The sequence below is a fragment of the Manacus vitellinus genome, unplaced genomic scaffold (assembly GCF_001715985.3).
Source record: "Manacus vitellinus isolate BGI_N305 unplaced genomic scaffold, ASM171598v3 scaffold_45_pilon, whole genome shotgun sequence".
Classification (NCBI taxonomy): Eukaryota; Metazoa; Chordata; class Aves; order Passeriformes; family Pipridae; genus Manacus; species Manacus vitellinus.
In genome coordinates this window covers 6177640-6197141 of record NW_021940571.1, presented here as the reverse complement: position 1 = coordinate 6197141, position 19502 = coordinate 6177640, and the positions used below count along the sequence as shown (strand labels likewise).

General features: G+C 36.3%; 1 protein-coding gene across 1 annotated transcript in view; it reads right to left on the bottom strand.

Annotated features, from left to right (window-relative positions):
- NAALADL2 (N-acetylated alpha-linked acidic dipeptidase like 2) overlaps positions 1–19502 on the bottom strand; it is a 241426-nt gene that overhangs the window by 62913 nt on the left and 159011 nt on the right. The window contains exon 10 of the mRNA XM_029962326.1: positions 13120–13266. Coding sequence (XP_029818186.1) covers positions 13120–13266 — 147 coding nt within the window. The remainder of the gene's footprint in view (positions 1–13119; positions 13267–19502) is intronic.

The window sequence follows — 19502 nt, the reverse complement described above, 5'->3', positions numbered from 1 at the left end:
GGTGGATTCCCTGTCTGTAAAACAGGGAGATGCTGCTTAGCTGGCTTTTCTCCCACCCTACTCCAGGCACACCTCCCAGCCAAGCTGAGATTACAGCAGCTGGGCCAGGCAAAACAGCAGCCTTTGCTTCTGCCCTCTGCCTTTTGAAAGAACACAATGTAAATAAGCAACAATCAGCAAATAGATCAAAACACATCTAGGCATCACAAATGGCAAGTCAGTTTGCTCATGACCAAATCCAGACCCTGCGTGGTAAGATCTTGAAAAGGATCACGATTTGAAATAATCTTGCTCTGCATTTATAAAAGGAAATGTTTAAAGCGATTGTTGTTCCTTTTTTTTCTTTTTTTTTTTTTTTCCAAAAAGGCTCCTCTATAAAGAACTACTAGAAAGGCCAACTTGCTCTGCTTCTCTTGCCTTTTATTGCCTTTCAAGTACTATCCTCATCAGAGAAAGCTGCATGAACTTCCTAGCTAAGAGAAGCCTACTCTTTACCCCAGGGAGGATGTGGCAGAGAGATGAGCCCAAATGATGTTCCAACAGTACCTCTCAGCATTTTACAGAAAGAGCAAAAGTTTCCAACAGTGAGAAACTGCATCAGACTTCACATTTATTCTTTCAGTAAGCTCACAATAGCAAGTGAGTGTTGGGTTTTGGTTTTTTAACAGCAATTTGATAAGCAAATTTCTAGTAAATACGCACTAAGAAAAAGAAATGCTAATCCAAAGAACATTAAAACCAACTATGTTATTCCTTTATGCTTTCCAACCACAGTAGGAGTTACAGCTGCAGTTGTTGTCCTCATACTCTGCCACACTCACTTCCTAAACGCAAATCATCTGCCTTCATTCTTAGCCAGGCATTTGTATCCTCCTCAGTTTGTACAATGGGCAGAGTCTCCCATGCACTGTGCAGCTGAATGCTGTGACAATGATGTCAAATTACAGAAAAACTGTTTCAAGGTCAGACGACTGTGAGACATCCTAAAGTTCGGAAGCCCAACTTCCAGTCATGCCTTCAAAATTTTCTACTCAATGTTTATTGCCTTCTCTATTTTTTTCTTTAAGCTCACAGCTATCCAATGGATAAAGAACATTTGCTCTTCTGATATAAAGTTGTGTTTTCATCATACAACCTTTACAATCCTGAAAGGATCACCCCAATAATCCTTGAATTCCCAATGCAATTATTGGTTTCTCTATGAGCTTTTCATAAGAGAAATGAACATGTATTTGGAAGTAGATTTCCAAACCCTATCCTTGTCTTATCTTCTTTTTGGAATGATCAGTTAACCTGGTCTTTTCAATACTCATTTAATGAAGCATTCTGTGAAATTAGAAAGACATTGATGTTCCACTTTTCAAATAATAGGTCACTTCTGATTAAACTTCGATTGAACATTCAACTTTCAATCTTAAAACAAATTGCTTCCTTTTCTTTTTAATTTGAACCCAATTTCCTGCTGCCCTCGGGTCTTGTGACAGTAATTAATTGATTTATGAATCAATTAAATGGAGATCGAAAATGCAGGTGAAAATCCTTTAAAACCCCAAACGTGGCTTAGTCTTGCTTATTTATGATGGACACTTGCACTAAAATTCACTTCTGATTTACTAGACTCATTTTTCTAACTTAACTTATCCTTCCTGAACCAATTAAGTGAACAGAATGTTTCACCTTCTAAAGGTACTAAATTTGCCATCCCTTGTGTACTGTCTTATAACATACCTTCAATTTATATGCCAACTTTCAACCAGTGCATTTTAAATCATGAATAAAATCCCACCGCATTTCTGGTAATTTAATGTAAAACAGAATAAATACCAAGACATACCTAAAAGATCTATTCTGCTGTCATTAAATAAAAAAAAAGTTTTAAAATATCAAATTTTACCACACACTCTCTTAGAATTGGAAATATTTCTGTAAATATATTCAACAAACAATTTTTTTACTAGGCCAAGACAATGCTGCCTCTACAACATGTCCTGTTTTCTTGACTACTACTTTAGAAAAAGCAAAATTACCAGTTAGAAGAATTTTGAATTTATAAACTCAAATTACGCAACAAATAATTCCTTAATATGCTCTTATTCCACACCTGAATAGATTTTTCCTGCCTGATAATTATTCCCCATTATTTATAAGAAGGCATTTATAAGAAGCCCTTAATTTGGTGAACAATACACAAATATCTCCAGATTTATTTTTTTTTTTGAGGGGGTTTCTTTGTTGTTTGTTTGTTTTGAAAGTAACAGGCAGTGGAGGTTTCTCCACTCAGCAATAATGCTCTGCCTAGAAAAACAATCTCTAGTCTGAAGTTCTTAAATCAGTTTGACTTCACCCTTGTTAATATTCATCTGAATTGTCCATACTTGGGTCAACTTTGTCCTTCAGCCCTTCACAATATTCATGCCACCAATTTTATACTGAATAAAAGTAAAAGACAAAAGGAGGTACTACAGAGCACAACAGAGAAAAAGGAGTGAGAGTAAAAATCCATCTGAAATTTGTACAGGTAGGCCAAAAGTATAAATGTGCTAATCTAACACTGCTGAAGCCTCCAAAGCAAATACACAAGAGAAGGATGAAAGCCAAGAGAAAACTTTTTTTTTCTTCACACAGACCAAAGAATAATGTCTAGAAAATGAGAATTTCGCTGCATCAGGACTGAGAATACAATTTGTTACCTGCCCCCATATACATATATATATATACACGTTATGTCTGTTCTATGAGCTATTAACCTGTTTCATTCTTTCTGCCTTTTTGTAATACAACAGCACAAGAACTACGATCACAGCAACCCGAGGGACACACACAAACGTGCAGTGTCTGGCCAGTAAAACACAAAGTAGTCCCTGCACGTGTTCAGAATTAACCTGGGAACACTTTCAGTGAGGAAGCTGAAGTCACCTGCGAAGCACAGTACGAAGTTATGCAGTGCCCAAAACTATTACCCAGAAACCCAGGGGCTTACAATTGCATGAGAACTTGTCTGCATCTGTATTCAAAACCCGTGCCAAAAATTTGTCGTAGCATGAAGGAGAAAGCCCCGTCAGAGGAAAAGATAAAGAGAGAGTAGCGAGAAGAACAAAAACACCTCTGAAATCTGCACTGCAGGCTCTCACTAATTCCTTCTTCCATTTTACCCTAAGTCAAGCAGTTGGCATATGGTTTCTTGGCAGCAAATAAACAACTGCATTTCTTTGTGAAACAGCTGTTTCACCTCACCTAAGCCAAAAGGCCACCTCTTCTTCATTTTCCTTTTTTTTTTTTTTTTCTGCTGGCAGGATGATTGAACCACAGGTTTGACTTCAAGAAGGATAAAAAAAAGGAGTAATAGAAAAGGGTATTTCACAGACTAAAATATGGCTAATCATCAGCTATCTGGAACACTTTTAGCTTGGGAGGGTGCTGCAGACTGAAGCAGATTTACTGAAGAAGGTGGATTATGTAGCATAGAACATAATGAAGCCAAAGTAGGGTTTTCTAATATGTGAGTTAAATTGAATTGATGGAATAATATCAGGCATTAATGTATTGCACATAGGATTTCTCACCAATAAAAGCCCTTAAAGCTGCAAATATATTGCAGGAGAGAGTTCATGCCTCTCCATCTCACTACTGGGCTGACTTTTCCTTTTCTAGCAAATGCTCTAGATATCTAATTAAATATCATCCACCAAAACCAGAAAGGATTATTAAGTGATATAAAAGTTGGTTTTCACTGAAACAAAAGAAATAAAATATGTGCTTTACAATTATTTTTATAAAGCAAAGCTTTGCAACTGCCACAGCCTAACACGTATCTTCAAAGTGAGAATGCCCCTACTCTGGAAAATGAGAATGTCAGAAGGAGTTTCTGACAAGAGCCATTTCTTCGGTATTTTCACCATTTCACTTTACTGAAGAACTTTTAGAAAAGAAACAAAAGCAAATCTCTTTTCTGTTTGAATGTTCGGGTAAAGATGTGCAGTGACCTTGTGATGTCACCCAATGTTGGACAAAATGAGCAAGGCCTGCCAAATAAAACTGCACAGAATACAGGAGAGGCAGAATTGGAATCACTGCTGCACAAGTTATCTTATTATTCAAGCCAGAAAAACTCAAGCTAACAGTCATCAGACAGGAAAAGAATATAAACACATTTCTCTCATCTCTTTTAATTTACTGTTTTCTTCCTTGTGTTAGTAAGTGAATTGAAATAATCACTGTAAAGCTATAAATTCACAGACCACAGCATAAAGAAAGCAACTTTTCAGATATCAGGATGCTTTCCTGATACTTATTCCTCTGCAGAGTTTTCCCTTGATGCTTTTTAAACTGAAAGCAGAATCAGCAGTTTAGGTAGGAGGAAGCAGCCTGAGCCAGAAATCTGGAACCTCACAGAAAATCTTTCCAAAGTTTCAGAATGTTAGAAATAGGAGGCTCAGCTCAGACTCACTACATCTAAAAGAGAACAGCTTTTCTTGGATGTGTTGTGTGAAGGATGCAAGAATATTTTATGATCAATTGTGAGCATTCAAAATGCAGAAACATGCAGTGCCAGGAAGATCATCCTAACAATGTCCTGCTGTAAGTCATGGACCCCAGTGACAATGTCTTTCACAATCACAAATATTATCAATCACAGTGTTTTTATTTCCTGATTCAACACTTCCTATTTCCACTTTTTATTTTTAGTGCTCAAAAAAATATTTATTACTCCAAATGAAGAAATCCGACGTTAGCTGCCGGACAGATGTTGTGCAGGAGGCTCGGTAAGAATAAAAAGTAGCTTTTGCTAAGAATAATAATGTCTTCAAAGGCAGTATTTATTTACTGAAAGCCTTATCAACCAGTTCTTTAATAAACATGATAAGATATACAAAATATTGCAAATGTAATTTAAGAGCATGAATCATTGATTCAAATCAGAGCTGTTTGATTGTCCAGTGATTTGACTTTTTCCCCCCAAGTATTAAAAGACAAAACTGAGTGTCACACTACTAAGAGCTACTGACACGAAACAAATTTTGATACTTATTCTAGATACTCTGCCAGAAAATTTTAGTTGGTCTATTGAATTTAACCACTCAGAAGGACAATGGTAAAATATTACTGTGAATGCAACATGCCATTTACTTCTCCGAGGAGAACAGATATTTAAGTGGCATCTTTCCTTAGATAATACATATTTCCAGTAACTAGATGCTTCACCAGGCTATCAAACAGAAGCAATTAACTGGTGTCTAAACAAATTTCTCATGTTTTCCCATATCCCACTGACCCTGTTAACTTCCAGGCTGTCTTTCTTCCACTAACTTTCAACAGCCCTCAGTCAGTCCCAAGAAACTGAAGAGCCTATGACAGAATCTGCAAGGACAGAGTTTACAGCAACAACATGTACTTATGCAGTGTGAATGAATGCTAAAGAAGCTGTGTGGTTTTGTTGGCATAAGGTTTATGCAAACAACTTCCCCCTTCTGGATGCACCATGGAATGTTTGGGACATCAAAGCACTGGGATTCGTGAGACCAAACAGATTTTTTTGGAACAGAGTAATGCACCCAGTTGATGAGGACGTCATCAGTTTCACTAGCACTGGTGTAATAACAAAGATGCTCTGCCATGAAATTAAGTAGCTAAATATTCATATTATTCAATAAAACAAGTCAAGCAATCAATTGAACATCAAATGTATTTTGTCTTGTAAAACACTGTGTCATTAACCTTAACAATTTCAGCATGTTCTCACTACCAAATTCAACTAAATTAGCATCCAAGTGAACAGATGGACTAATGTATTAATGAATTACTGGTGAGTACTACACTAACCCTTGACTGAACTGCGAAATTAAAAAGCACTAATTTATGCTAAAGACAGAAAAGAGAAAATACATCAGTCAGAAAAGTACAATATGAATAAAAAAACCATTAACTATTGTAAGGACAATATAGTCTATGAGTTAGAAAGACAGCTGTGGTTTGGACCTACCTTAACAGGTAGTCCCAAGGCAATCTACTGGGGACTCTTCAAACTATATTTTGTTATACACTGGCAGTTCACCACTTGTCCGTGAACAAAAAATGAAACCTCTCTCTTCACTTTGACACAACTGACTCCCACTGCTACATCTTGTTGACTGTAAAGTTCTACTACATAGTTAATACATTCTTATCAGCAGCAAATGCAACAGCATCGAATTCTCCAGAGACAGTTCAGAAAAGGAAATCTGGGTTCCCAAGCAAACTGCCATTCTGAGGCTGATACACATTTGCTCCTTTGCAAAGACTTTCTGGTATACTAAGCACACTAGTACTTTGATTCTTTCATAAATGCATGAAACATCTCCTGTAACTCCCTATGGGCAACTACCAGCTGTGTTATTTCCTTAAAAAATTTAACATATACCAGGGAGACAGGAGAAGTAAAAGAGGGAATGCAGGGAGCTATGCAGAGCTGTATTTTTAGATGGAAAAGCTACCAAATTGCAGATCATCTTAGCAACACACTGCTGTTATGCAAATTCCCTATTAGTCTACACACAGAAGGAGAAACATGGCTTCTGTTTGGGCTAAGAATCTTCTTGGAATTACAGACTCAAATAACCAGTGCTAATTCTCTTCTAAGGACATTCACACACATGTCCCAAGCCCTGAAGTTTCTCTCTTGAGCAGCTAAGGCTGGTAAGCACATTGTGTCTTCCTATATGGTCTACCCTGATCCTTCAGAGAAAATGATGCCATGATCCTTCTAATCGAATTTCTTGATGAATATACTTGGCTCTGATTAATTAATTGGTACTGGGTGACACTTGGTAAAGGAGGACACAAAAATTAACATAAAAAACCAGCAGAACATTTACCAGAAGGGCCTGGTCAGCTGCAGATAATTTAAGCAGTCAGTCAGAAATCTCAAGACTACCTGCCTTGCCATACTCTTTCCTGACTGGATAGGGACTGGAGGACACACCAGAAGTAAAGGAGAAAATTATCTGCATATGGAGTAACAATGAGATTTATGATGTGATGCAAAATGGTGAGATAACTGCATTAGGAATACAGAGATCCAAAACTTCAGAACATAAAGGTTTGACTTTAAGCACTGGAACTGTTTGACCAGTGAACCACATTAGTAATACAAACCCAGCTCTCAGTAAAGGATATCATAGGTCAGACAACTCAGGTTTGCTTTAGATGTACACACACAGTTACAGGTTGTGCTTGTGGAATTAAAATGATACCACAGCCTTTGCTTCCTTCCACAGTGCCATGTTGATTATATATACAGATGCATATACATACAAAAATAAAGTGTGCCTGTGTGTGGTACGAACATCAGTTTCCCATTCACTTTAAAATGACACAAGGCAGATGCACTGAAGAGCACTCCATGCTATCTAAGCCCTCTCTCTACACTAACATAAGCACATCAAAGAGACAAGAGCAGCATGCAAAGTTCTCTCCATCAAGGACAGTTCCTCCCTTTCTTTTCCTCTAACAAAGGAAACTTGGAAAGCTTTTGATTTCTTTTGAAAGAAGTGCATGATGTGTCAGTCTAAGTATGTAAACACTGAAACCAAGAAACTGCAGTAAGTTTCCCCAAAGAGTGATTAAAAAAAGGAAGAAAAGAGGGCAGGATGGGGGGAAGGGAGGAGGCAGAGGCAGATGACAAAAACAACTGAAAAGCCACATTCACTGAAGAGTTAAGATTTAGTGGCCTCTGTTTTACAAGTGTGGGTGAAAATCACTTTTAAGGGCTCTAATGAAAGTTGAAAGTTACCTTCAGAAAGTTATGCATATTTCAACAGAAATAAAAATCATTATGCATTCTCTCTAAAGAGGATACAATCTCAAACTGTCAAAATTCTAAACTCTTCTACATATATTACATACAAATGCCTTCTATAAAGAAACCTCTTTTCATTTTTCTTCTAAATTAGCTTAGTGGTCCATGGTATTACACTATCTTGGTCTAGTCTGTGAATAATGTGACAGGCAATTTTTATACTTCTTGCCTGTACTTAAGTTTGACTGAAGATACGGAAAACAACTTTTATGGCCTAGGTGTAAAAGTAAATGTTCTGTAAGTCCTGCATACCCAAATGTGGACCTCTGCCATGAAATGTTTCATGCCAAATATGTGTTCATCAATACATAACAACAACAACAAAAAAGGTGTGGTTTTTTTTTAATAATGTGCATGTGCAGTAATTGGTTTTATTAACAACAAAATGATAATGTTAATGTTGATATAACCTACCACAATATCACAGAGGGGATTTAAGATTCTGTGTTATTAGATAGGAATAATTATGTAATAGGATGCTCCAAGAAGGATGAATATTATGCAGACAGCATAGGAAATCATCTAGCTATAATTTAAAAACCACCTGATTCCTCGTGAAACTGCTGACTGCAATGACACAAAAATGGGTAATAACATCCAATTTCCATCCTGAAAAAGGCTCAAAATACACCTGTACCAGCTTAAGTTTGCAAGTGATTGAATCAGCCTCAAAATACTAAACCGCTCAATGTTGTTTGATTTACAATGATGAAGAAACAATCAAATCTCTAACTGAAACTATGGAAAATCCAGTTTATATTTTCTCTTGCACCCAAACATTAGGCAGCCACAGCAAGGTTCTTTTTCTCAGTCTCTGTGATATACTTATGCTCCAGGACTTCAGCAGCTATGCTATAAACTGTGCTGTGAAAAAAACAACCAAAATAAATTAACTTGCAACTAGGGGGTTGGTTGTTTTCTCATTACACAATACACTTCCAAATATAGAGGTTTTAAAAGCTACTCTTCTCTGTCCCTTCTCATGAAAATAAAAAGGCAAGTGTTGCCATAGGAATGTTGAATCCAGTAGAGCAAACTACATTTTTAAGGTGCTCCACTGGAAGGACAGAAAATTATAGAGATGATGCTCGTATGAAAAAAAAACCCCGAACAAACAAGGCAAAGCTTAAAGAAATAAGGTAGAGAAATAAAAGCAGTGTAAAGAGGAGTTATGGATAAACTTCTGAAGTATTGAGTCTCTCCAACAAATAAAACTATATAAAACTTTAGCTAGAGACAGGAAACAACAAAAAATTTTCAAGACTATGCTGTTTTTATATAATAAATGCAGTGTAAAAATGAAATGAAGGATTTATGCCAAACAACATTTTAAGACATGGATTCATGTTTCTTTCTCACTCATGTCTCCAGATATAAGAAATTTCATACAAGTTAGGCTGTTACCACAGCCACAGATCTGACTAATGAAACTTTTAGTGCTGTAAAGTTTTGATAATTTTAAATGCTTTTTTTTTTGTATTGTGTCAATCATTCACAAGAGCAGAGTTTAGTCTGCATGAATGTCACTTCATATGGAAGAACACAGTCATCACTCTCACAACTGAAATAAACCATTTAATACTAGAATTTCCGCTAAAATGCAAATTTAAAAAATGTCAAAAAACACCAGAGAAGGATAAAAAAAGATGTGTAAGGGAAGAGAAACAACATAAGCTATAAGTGATAGAGCAGTATTTTCTATTACACAGGCACACGATCCATGTATATCCATTCAAAAATAACTAAGATAAATTCAAATGGAAACTGAATACGTGTTCTTCAGATCATACACCACCATACCCAGTGTTTTCAGAGTTATTCCTAATTTAGAATCAGGTAACCAAGAGTTGAGTTTTAGTCATGTAGATGACATGTTTTGTTTACAAAATTGAAACACCACAGGTGAAGAATTTACATCTAAGACACTAAGCAGAGTTGTGAAGAACAGTGATGTGTCCAAACCTGCACTTTTGTCTATCATATGCATATATTTTCTGTCATTATGGAGGATGTGTATGTATTATACCTGTTACATCATTTTTTGGTTTGAAAATACATTGTCATACAAGCATTCAAGAGAAAAGAAATAATCTATATATGGAAAAAAAAATCAGAATTTACTCACTTGCTCCAAGTTTGTTATTACAGATGTATTGATGCTCATATGATTAATTTGATTAATATCCAGCTTTTACTGCAGTACAGAGAGTAATTAGGACAAGACTGTGATCTAAGATCTCTTTTCGTTTATGTTGCTCTTCCTTGTTGATGTAAAGCTAAGTGAATATGTTTCTAATACTATTCTCTGCTGCGGTGAAGACTAATAGAATCATGGCCTTCAGTAATAGCAACTCTGATTTAAAGTCAACATTATGTCTCTCTCTGGAGGCTCTACATAGTCACTAGGATGCAAATGAACCGTTACCTTTAATAGTATGACTCCTCCTGAAAGTAAGAGAATCAGCAGTAGTAGGAAAATCTGATCAGCCTTTCTCCTAAAACATTACAAATCAGAATGTGACCGTCACGTGGAGTAAAAGCCAGTGCACCAGAGGTTATAAGGAGAGGAAGGCTTTCTTCAGCAACTGCAAGAGAATCCTTGGAAACTGGTGTAATACTATGGTTTTTTCCACTTGAGAAATTCTTCCAAGTTTACTTACTTTGAAACTAAAATGCTGCATATTTCCTGCTAGCGAATAAATGAGCTGCATTTCACTCAGTGCATTTTTATAGCAGTGGTTGAATTCTCAAAATGCACTTTACTGGCTCACAGATGTGACCACGGGCATTTGCCAGGTAGATTTAACCTCCCTGAGGCTGTGGGTCACTGTATTATGCAATTTCAAGCCAGACAGTTTTACTTACTCTTCTGGCCTGAACGTTTCCTCTTACAACTTTTATTTCCTCTTATTTACTCCTCAGGTTCCTGTCAATGAAAGGCTTTTATAACCTTCTCTCTGCAGACCAGTACTGCACTGGCTGCGTAAGAAATGCATTTCTAAAGCTGACCTGCAGCTGCTGCTCTGTAGGCAGGATACAAGCACAGGTCTTCGGGCTTTTTTACTCTAAAAAAGGTTTTTTTGACTGTGGAATAGCATCAGTTTTACGTGACACTGCATGCTGGCTGACAGGTGGGTAAGATAAACAACTAATGTATATTCCAAAGGAAGACCAATTCCTGAGCAGGTCACAGCAGTGGAAAGGAGAGCGAAGCAAACCAACCTGGCAAAATGATAGTCTACAAAAGCATGTCAAAACAGCCCGTTTCTGAAATCTGCTCTCCCCAATCTTGTTCTGCAAGCTGAGGCATAATTTAAAAAAACTGAATGGCTTGGAAACAAACAAACAAAAATCCCTCTCTGCAAACCAACAGATTATTATCAGTCACTAACCTGCATAACAGAAATTCCTAACAATGTTTATTAATATGGCTGTAAACAGAATAATTTATCTGCCTTGTAATATCTCTGTTTGATACAATGAACAGAATCCACAATAAACAATTGCAATAAGCACTAAAAATAAACAAGCTTGTTTGTTGATAGAATACGGGAAAGACACCAAGCCTATCTTCTGGACTGTTAACAATCAGTGCAATAAATAATAAGAATAAATAATCCAAATTTAATAATTTTGAATAACTTCACTTTTAGGAAAAAGGTCCACCCTCTTACCAAGAGAAATTTACACATTTTGCCAAGCAGATTTATTTCTCACATCAAATAGATCTCATGGGGTTAAGGTCTCCTATGGTCTGAGAAGTGCAGCACATCTACTTCAAGGCTGCAGATTACACCTACTAAGTTTATTTCTAGGAAATGATTTTGCAAGGACAAAAGCTGAGTTTTTAACAAAGAACCAAATTTACAGTGTCATGTTTAAGCAAATACAGAAACACTTCCTTTTATGATTTTAATTACATTGCTGAGTCATTCCGTGGGACCAAAAATGCATATTTACAAGGTTAAATGAACACGAAGAATAACTGTGGATTAAAGTAGACAATAGCCAAAGGAACCTTCAATGTTCATATTACAAATGTTGCTGGGAAATACTATTTTGATATACTGAAGTTTGCAGATTCTTTCTCATGCACTATAGATCCTAAATACACAGATCTTGAATGAAAACTACGTGGAGTAGCTGCTAAGTGACAACAAAAATTCACTCTGGACCAAAAGCCTGTCATAAACATTGCACTCATAAGTCTTCCGCCTTCACATTTTCCTTACAGCCTTTGCCTTGTGTTTAATCTGAAATGGAAAACTTTGCCTAATAGGTGCCATGAAGTTTAAAACACAGAAGTCTCCTTATTTATATAAATTCTTGACTTAATCTATTTCAATTTACACAACGACATGACAGCAATGCTCTGTATTTGGCACATCTCTGCTTTGTTTTGCATCTATGAAAGAGAAACATTAGCATGCAGCGTCAGTAAGCATTCCAGTTCAGCCCAGCTTCAGCTTTGTTCCTGAACTTGGAAAGATGTGTGCATATGGAGATGAGTACAGTGCAAAAGAGAAATGAGGACAATATGAAGTCAGCGCATCATTACATTTCCAAGAAAACACACACCTTTTCTCATGCCTGTTTTATCTTGGAATAACTAATACCCCAAGTTTCCTGATCTTCAGCTGACCAACTGAGAGAACATGTGAGTTGTCCAGGGGCAAATAACCTACAGTAGTGAAAGCTGAGGAAGGACAAACTTTCCTAACAGTTTATCTGTGTCCAATTCCCACCCAGTCCCCAAACAGTGTAAAATGCCTCTTCCTTCCACTTACCTTGCAGAGGCTGCTGGACTGAAATAGAACATGGTGTTTCGAAGACTCCAGTCAAGCATACAGATCTTTACCACCAACATTTATACTAGAGAATCGTATTTTGCTCACAATATGAAAATGGATATAAAATTCATTTTGAAGGCTGTATCATCCTACTGTGCAGTAAAAAAATTATGCATCAATACCTGTTTCCTCTATGTTGAAAACAGTCTGAAAAGGTGGGTTAGATAATATGTAACCTATAAAACTATCAGAATTATTAACATTTTTAACATAATAACATAACGTCCTCCAATTTTTATCTGTTTCTTTGAATACCATATCCCTGCAAAACCAGTCCCTTTGAAGCTCTGTGGTAATCCTCTGGAGAACTAAAAAATGCACTTACAGGAGATAACTTTCCACTACTACATGCTTGTCATGTGAGGATATAACCTGAGAAAATATAATTCTATCTCTCTGTTATTTTCAGTTTGTCCATTTTTTATTCGTAGCTACCTCTGAAGTTTTGATGTCCTCGTAAGAAAACTGCGTGGCAGGTACTCCGAGATGGTTGATGAAATAGTCTGAATCACCCTGTATCTGCACAGAACTCACATTAGATCCTTGACATCTAGTCTTTTCCACACAGTTGAGGCTCTGGCTCTGAAAAAAAAAACAAACAAATCCACAAATCAAAGTTCTACTTATATGCAACCAGACTCTTGATGACTTGTAGCAGCATCTCATTTACGTGGCATTCTTTGGGTTGAAGCATCTTGAACAAAGCAGAGAATGAAATTTGCTGCAACATGGCTGAGTTTTTCAGAGGAAAAAGAAAGTAATATTTAACTGAGATGTTAGGAGAGGGAAGAGAAGCAGCAAGGAATGTCTCATACTGGCCAGGAGATTAGAGGTCATCATGGTTCCATTTGGAAAAATATTTTGAGGTCTTTAATGGCTACTAAGGAATAAATTCTTTATTCAGTTATAGCATGTTCTGCTACAACAAAAAGCTGAATGAGGTGATCATATTCAAGGTATCTATGGTCTCTGAAATGCTGACAATGTAAAGAATTTGCTGCAATTGCAGAGTAGGACTTAAGAGAAAAACATAATTAAATGGTTAAAGATATATAGTACACATTTCCTGGGTAAGTTGCTTAAAACAATTCTTGCCAGTGACATCTTTGTATTTCTTTCTTGTTAAGTATTTAATGGTGAAATCTTAGCAACAGAATTGTAATAAATGTAAGATGAGAACTGGAAAATAAGCGCCAGACTGAGTGCTAGATACTAGTGTAGCTTTCAAATATATCAGGTAATTAAACACTTAATAAACAGTAGGCACAAAGGCTTTCAACATCAATTATAGCAAATAAGCTACTTAGCTTGTTAGCTTTTCAAGAATGTTAGGAAGTTGAAGTACTGGGATTATTTGCATTTAGGTAACAGTTTATATAATATAACAACTTCCTCATATCTACCTACTAAATTACTTGCTTGCTCCCAGAACAGTGTAAGATTAGTTCTCCTTTAACATTAGTACAGCAAATTCTGTACATTAAAGTCCTGAGGTTGTCAGGAAAATGTTTTAAGGGTTAGACAGAGACAAATCATAGTATTTTTCCATCTTAAAATTAGCATTAATTATTGCTTCACAGTTTCATTTCAGTGCTATGAAGAATGCAATTGCATATTACCCAGTCTAAATAAGGGCTGCAGATTCTCACAGAAAATTATTTTTAAATACCTTCAAGAAATAGCTTCTATTTCATAAGTATTTTTGAAAGATGGTTATATCACTCCCTTTTTTTTTGTTAAACGTTTCTGCTCCTGCCATTCTTACATAAATTCACAGTTGTGCAAGGTCCATCCAAAAAGTTACGACAGAAACAGCAGAAGCCCAAACCATAAACTCATTTCCAAAGATGTTTTTAAATAACCATACCCGTATCTTCTACAATCTTTCCCACTCAAAACCACTGCATAGGACACATCCACCCAAAAAGCCATGCTTAGAATTTTATGGATATAAATGTATAGAAGATCCACTGCTCCTTTCAGGAATTTTAAGTGTTCAATGCAGTATAGTGCAGCTTGAATAAGTCTCTCCTCACTTCCTCATACTGCCCAACACAGCTGGCCAAGTTTCATAAATGATGAATAGCCTGTTCTTCCTTTAAATCTTACTGAATTATGTGAAATACAGCTTTTGATGGTTAATTCTGAACATACACCAACCCAGGAACTGAAGAGCACACCAGGAACTGAAGCAAGAGATGTCATCCTTTTCAGAAACCCAAGTCTGACATGCAACCAGCATTCTGCCCCTCAGAAAACACCTTAGCACATTCAATTTCAATCCAATATTTGAATAATTTGATTATTCAAAAAGCATTAAGAATGCTTCTAGAATAAATTGCCAGCTACATGCAGCTAACTCTCTATGGTATAGAGTAGCCAAACTACATTTCTTCAGCTAGTGAGCCTAACAGTAAAAACACACACTAGGCACTATTTAGAGCACTCAGCTGCTCAGGCTGGGCTTCAATCAAGCCACTGGTTAGCCAGTAATCATGGAGTGCTTCGTGTCAGTGCAAGGATGCACATGCTATTCATAATTGAATAATTTTATTTCTCTGGAGTTCATTTTGGGTTTTAGCATCATGTTACAGGTTTATATTACAAATTCAAGAAAATGAAGAGTACCATATGGCCCATTAAATACATTTAATTTGGGCTAATGTTCTAAAATAGATCTGACACATCTAAAGTATAATCAAGTGTTACTTCATTGCAGACCTTATTCTACCACTAATTAGAACTAAGCATTCATAGGTGCCTTCTGCTATGATGTTAAGATCCTGGTATAAACAAAAGCCTACTATATAAAAAAAATAATTTATTGGCCACTTCGATAGTTCACTTTCCACCTAGAAACAAGTACCAGTCATTTAGATATGTATGCAGCTTTACTGAAAACACCTGAACATTACTTATTGACCCCTAAGTGTAACATGAAGACTTCTAGTGAAATTGTTCTGTACCTCTGCAAAATCAGTCAAAGATAAAATGCATTTAACTCTCAGAAATTTTCCCTAGTTGGGTTTTTCATTATTACCACAGTAAAATGTAAGATGTTCCTTGCACACACACATATTCCGTTGAGAGGACCGTCTTGTCACTAGGGAAATAAATTTCCCCAAGAATTAGTGTTTATTTAGTCATCAGGGACAAAGAATTTTGCATCATCTTAAATCTTCTGATATTCCTGACAGTACAGGTGATTCTCGACTACATCACCACAGCTCCCAAGGATCACCATCAGCCACTTGAAATTCCCCCAGCACAAAACCACCTGTGTTTTCTTACACAAAAGCACTGCACCTGGAAATTCCAAGACTAAAGTGTTTCTTAGACTGTGCAGGAAGATAACATTGTATTTTCACAAGGAAAATTTGCCTGTTAGATAACCATGTGGTTTAAAAATAATTGCTCTTTGAACAAGCCTGCAGGTTCCTGCAGGACAGAGAAGACCTTTTTCAGCCAGGGGGAAGAGGCAACTGAAAATGGTGACAAGAACAATGCTTTTAAAAGGCCAGGTCAAATTGAGATTAGCCAAGACCCAGTTCTGACATATTCAGATTTCCACTGAACCAAGAAAAAAATCTAACTACACAACACAAGCTGCCAGACATAAAACTCCAGTTTTACTTTTCAAAAAACTGTTAAGTAAATTTTACCTTTTCATAGTGACTTCCTAACAAAACTGGGAAACTATAATACAGCAGTTATAAAACAAAGCATGGAGAAATACCTATACTGGTGTGAAAAATTTAAATATATTGTTATATATTGTACTGCTTTGCAAATTGACATTTTTTATTTATTTTATAGCTAGAAAACATGAGACAAGCACAAACCTGTATTTCTTGTTCTGGGCTTTGGTTTCTGTTAAGCAGCATTTATATTCTTTTAAATAATTATCGTTTTTTAAAGAAATATGACTATCAGTGAAAGGCCTATATAATAAATGCGACTTCACAGGACTAAACAAAATTTTAGATGCAAAATTTACATCAAACTGGTAATAAATACAAAGGCAAGGTAGTAAAAAATTATATAGTCTAAATTTAATTTTGTATCCTGGACTTTTTCTACATTTATCTACTGACAGTCTCTCTCTGATTCCTGATGCTTGTTATACAATTCTGAATTACATTTATCCTTCCTATACCTAAATTGAAGTCATATGCCTCATTAACTCAGATGTACCTGTTGCCAACACCCAGGACAAACTGCTAGGAATTTTAATGGCTTTTTTAAGAAAGGTAAAAATCAAGCAGGTATGCTCTCATTTGATAAGAGAACTTCACAATAATCAAATATTTAAAGCTAAAATTACATAGCACGAATTATATAAGTGGCAAGACTGCAATTGGAATGGCATCAGCAGTTCCAAACATCTCAGTACCTCAAAAATATAGAATTACAAGATTTAATAAAAATAATCAAGAAACTATTGAACATAGCTGTGGTAGCTGTGTTTCTCCAAAGATTTCACTTACTCCAGACTTCCATACTCATCAACCAGAAAATACTTCATTACAACTTCTTCCACATTTTCTCATCAGCACAGATAAAGGCAAACTCTCCAACATCTCAGGTGAAATGACTAAATTTAAAGACTGAATTTCCCTGACCACAGGCTCAGCCTCAATATTCAGTGAACTACTTTTACTGATAATAAATTTCAGAAAACAGCTTAAGATTGTATTCCATTACAATGGGCCCAGCAAAGAAAATACTATATTAACAGAGGGAACCTGTCCCCACACCCAACTCTGAACATACTGAACATTTTGGATGCTTTTTTCCTCTAGAGCTTATATTTTTAAAACTAGTTTTCAATATAAACAATTTTTGAGCATGGAATGGTTGCATTTGTAAGTAAACGATGTAGTCAAACTATTTCTTGATTATGTAAAAAGTTGTACTTTCCTGGACTTAATAGTGTTCATACTTTTTCTTCCTGTTAATCAGTAGCAGGAACACTGGTCTCTGTTAGTTGTCACATAAATAATGAGATACTGTGAAACCTAGGCTTAACAAAATGCAAATAATTGGTTTTAGTACAAAACACTAATACTTTGGGACTTGATAAGAACTGCATGACTTCCCAAATGTTTTGTGCTGTAGTAATGTTTGTTGCCAATTTAAAAACACTGTTTAAGTGGGTAAAAGGATTAGGATTTGACAATAAGACCTCATTTTCAAAGGGGTTATATTTTGTACTCCATGTAAATAGCTGTGGCTTGTAAATCATTTTAAATGCCTAAAGGCATTCTCATTTTATAATACATAGAGTTAGAAATACTGTGAACCCATTTCAGTGTAGTCTAACTCTGTGGTGATCATTTTTGGGATGCATCATTCAGACCCTCCAAATGGATATTAAATAATTCATGCCAGTGAGATTACAGTCTTGCTTCTCCATAGCCCACAGGAAAAAAAAAAAGTTACTCATCAATCTAAATGGGACAGATATGTACATTCACTCTATTATTTGAAGAATTATATCATATTTCAGGATCTCATAAGTGTCCCAAGCAAGACAGTCATTGGGAGGTTGGATGTCAAATGAATATGCAGAAATATATTGTTCACATTGGTCTTCAATACAGTAGCACAAAAAGAAAAAATCAGGAGAGAAAGCTTCCACTATAAACTTTCCAATAAAAATGAGTTGAGGCTCAGTTTGCAAAGTAAACCACGAAAATAAATGTATGGAGTTTTAATGACCAACACTCCCCCAGCAGTGTGCACAGCACACACCTGCAGAAGCTGTTTCTCACTCAGTTGATCAGATGGCTGAAGCTACCCCAGCACTCTGAACTAGTTTTAAAAAACATCACAAAACCAAACCACACACAGAACAAAATCTGCACTAGCACAGCAGCACCTAATGTTAGAAATTAAGTCTAGAGTTGGGTGTAATACTGATACTACAGTTTGTAACTACTGTAATTTACATTTCCCCAAACTATCAGCATTTCTATGTCACATTTTCTAAACTACACAGAACTCAAGACCTGTAGCACTTCTACCAGAAATGTTTCCTAGCACTACTTCCCAAACAACTGCACTTGCCAAAGTGCAAATCAGCTCAGCAAAGACACCATCATGAGCCTTATCATAAAGCTGACCCAGAAAAGCAGATGCATCAGCTCTGCACAGAAGGTCAACCTGCCACCCTTTCCCCATGCAGAGGTTTGTTTCACTGTGCTGAGAGCTACAATCTGCTATTTATGAACACAACAGAAACTAAAGTGGTTTACCAGAAAAAGAAAATGAAAATTCATTTAACCCTGTAATACGTGAACAAATTACATGCCACATATTCCCTACCCCACCACACACACTGCCAATATCCAATACTATGTCAGCTCTTTTAAGGAACCCAAGAATCCTACTGCATCATCCTACATGTCTCCAGCGATGCCCACAGAGGCAGGATAGACCCATAACAACACATTGTCCAAGAAGGGACACATATATAAATAAACATGGTATAACCAGTGCGATGGTCAGGCTTTTAAAGTGGGGGAGAAATTTGTGGTCAAAATCTCTAGTTTTATTACTCTAATCAAAGACCAGAGTAAGTTCAATTTTAATAGACACAAATGAAGAAACTTTTTTTGGCAGGGTACACTGAAAATCAGATGTAATACTCTGGAGGAACTCTCTTGATACGTTGGTAAACTATTGCAAATCTTCCCTCATGGCAGCAGCCTGGAACATGGCCAAAGGAATTTACTGCTGACAAAGCTTTACCTTGCCCCAAAATCTCTGCTCTGACACTTAAACTTCTCAATAGCAACTATGCATGAACAAATCAC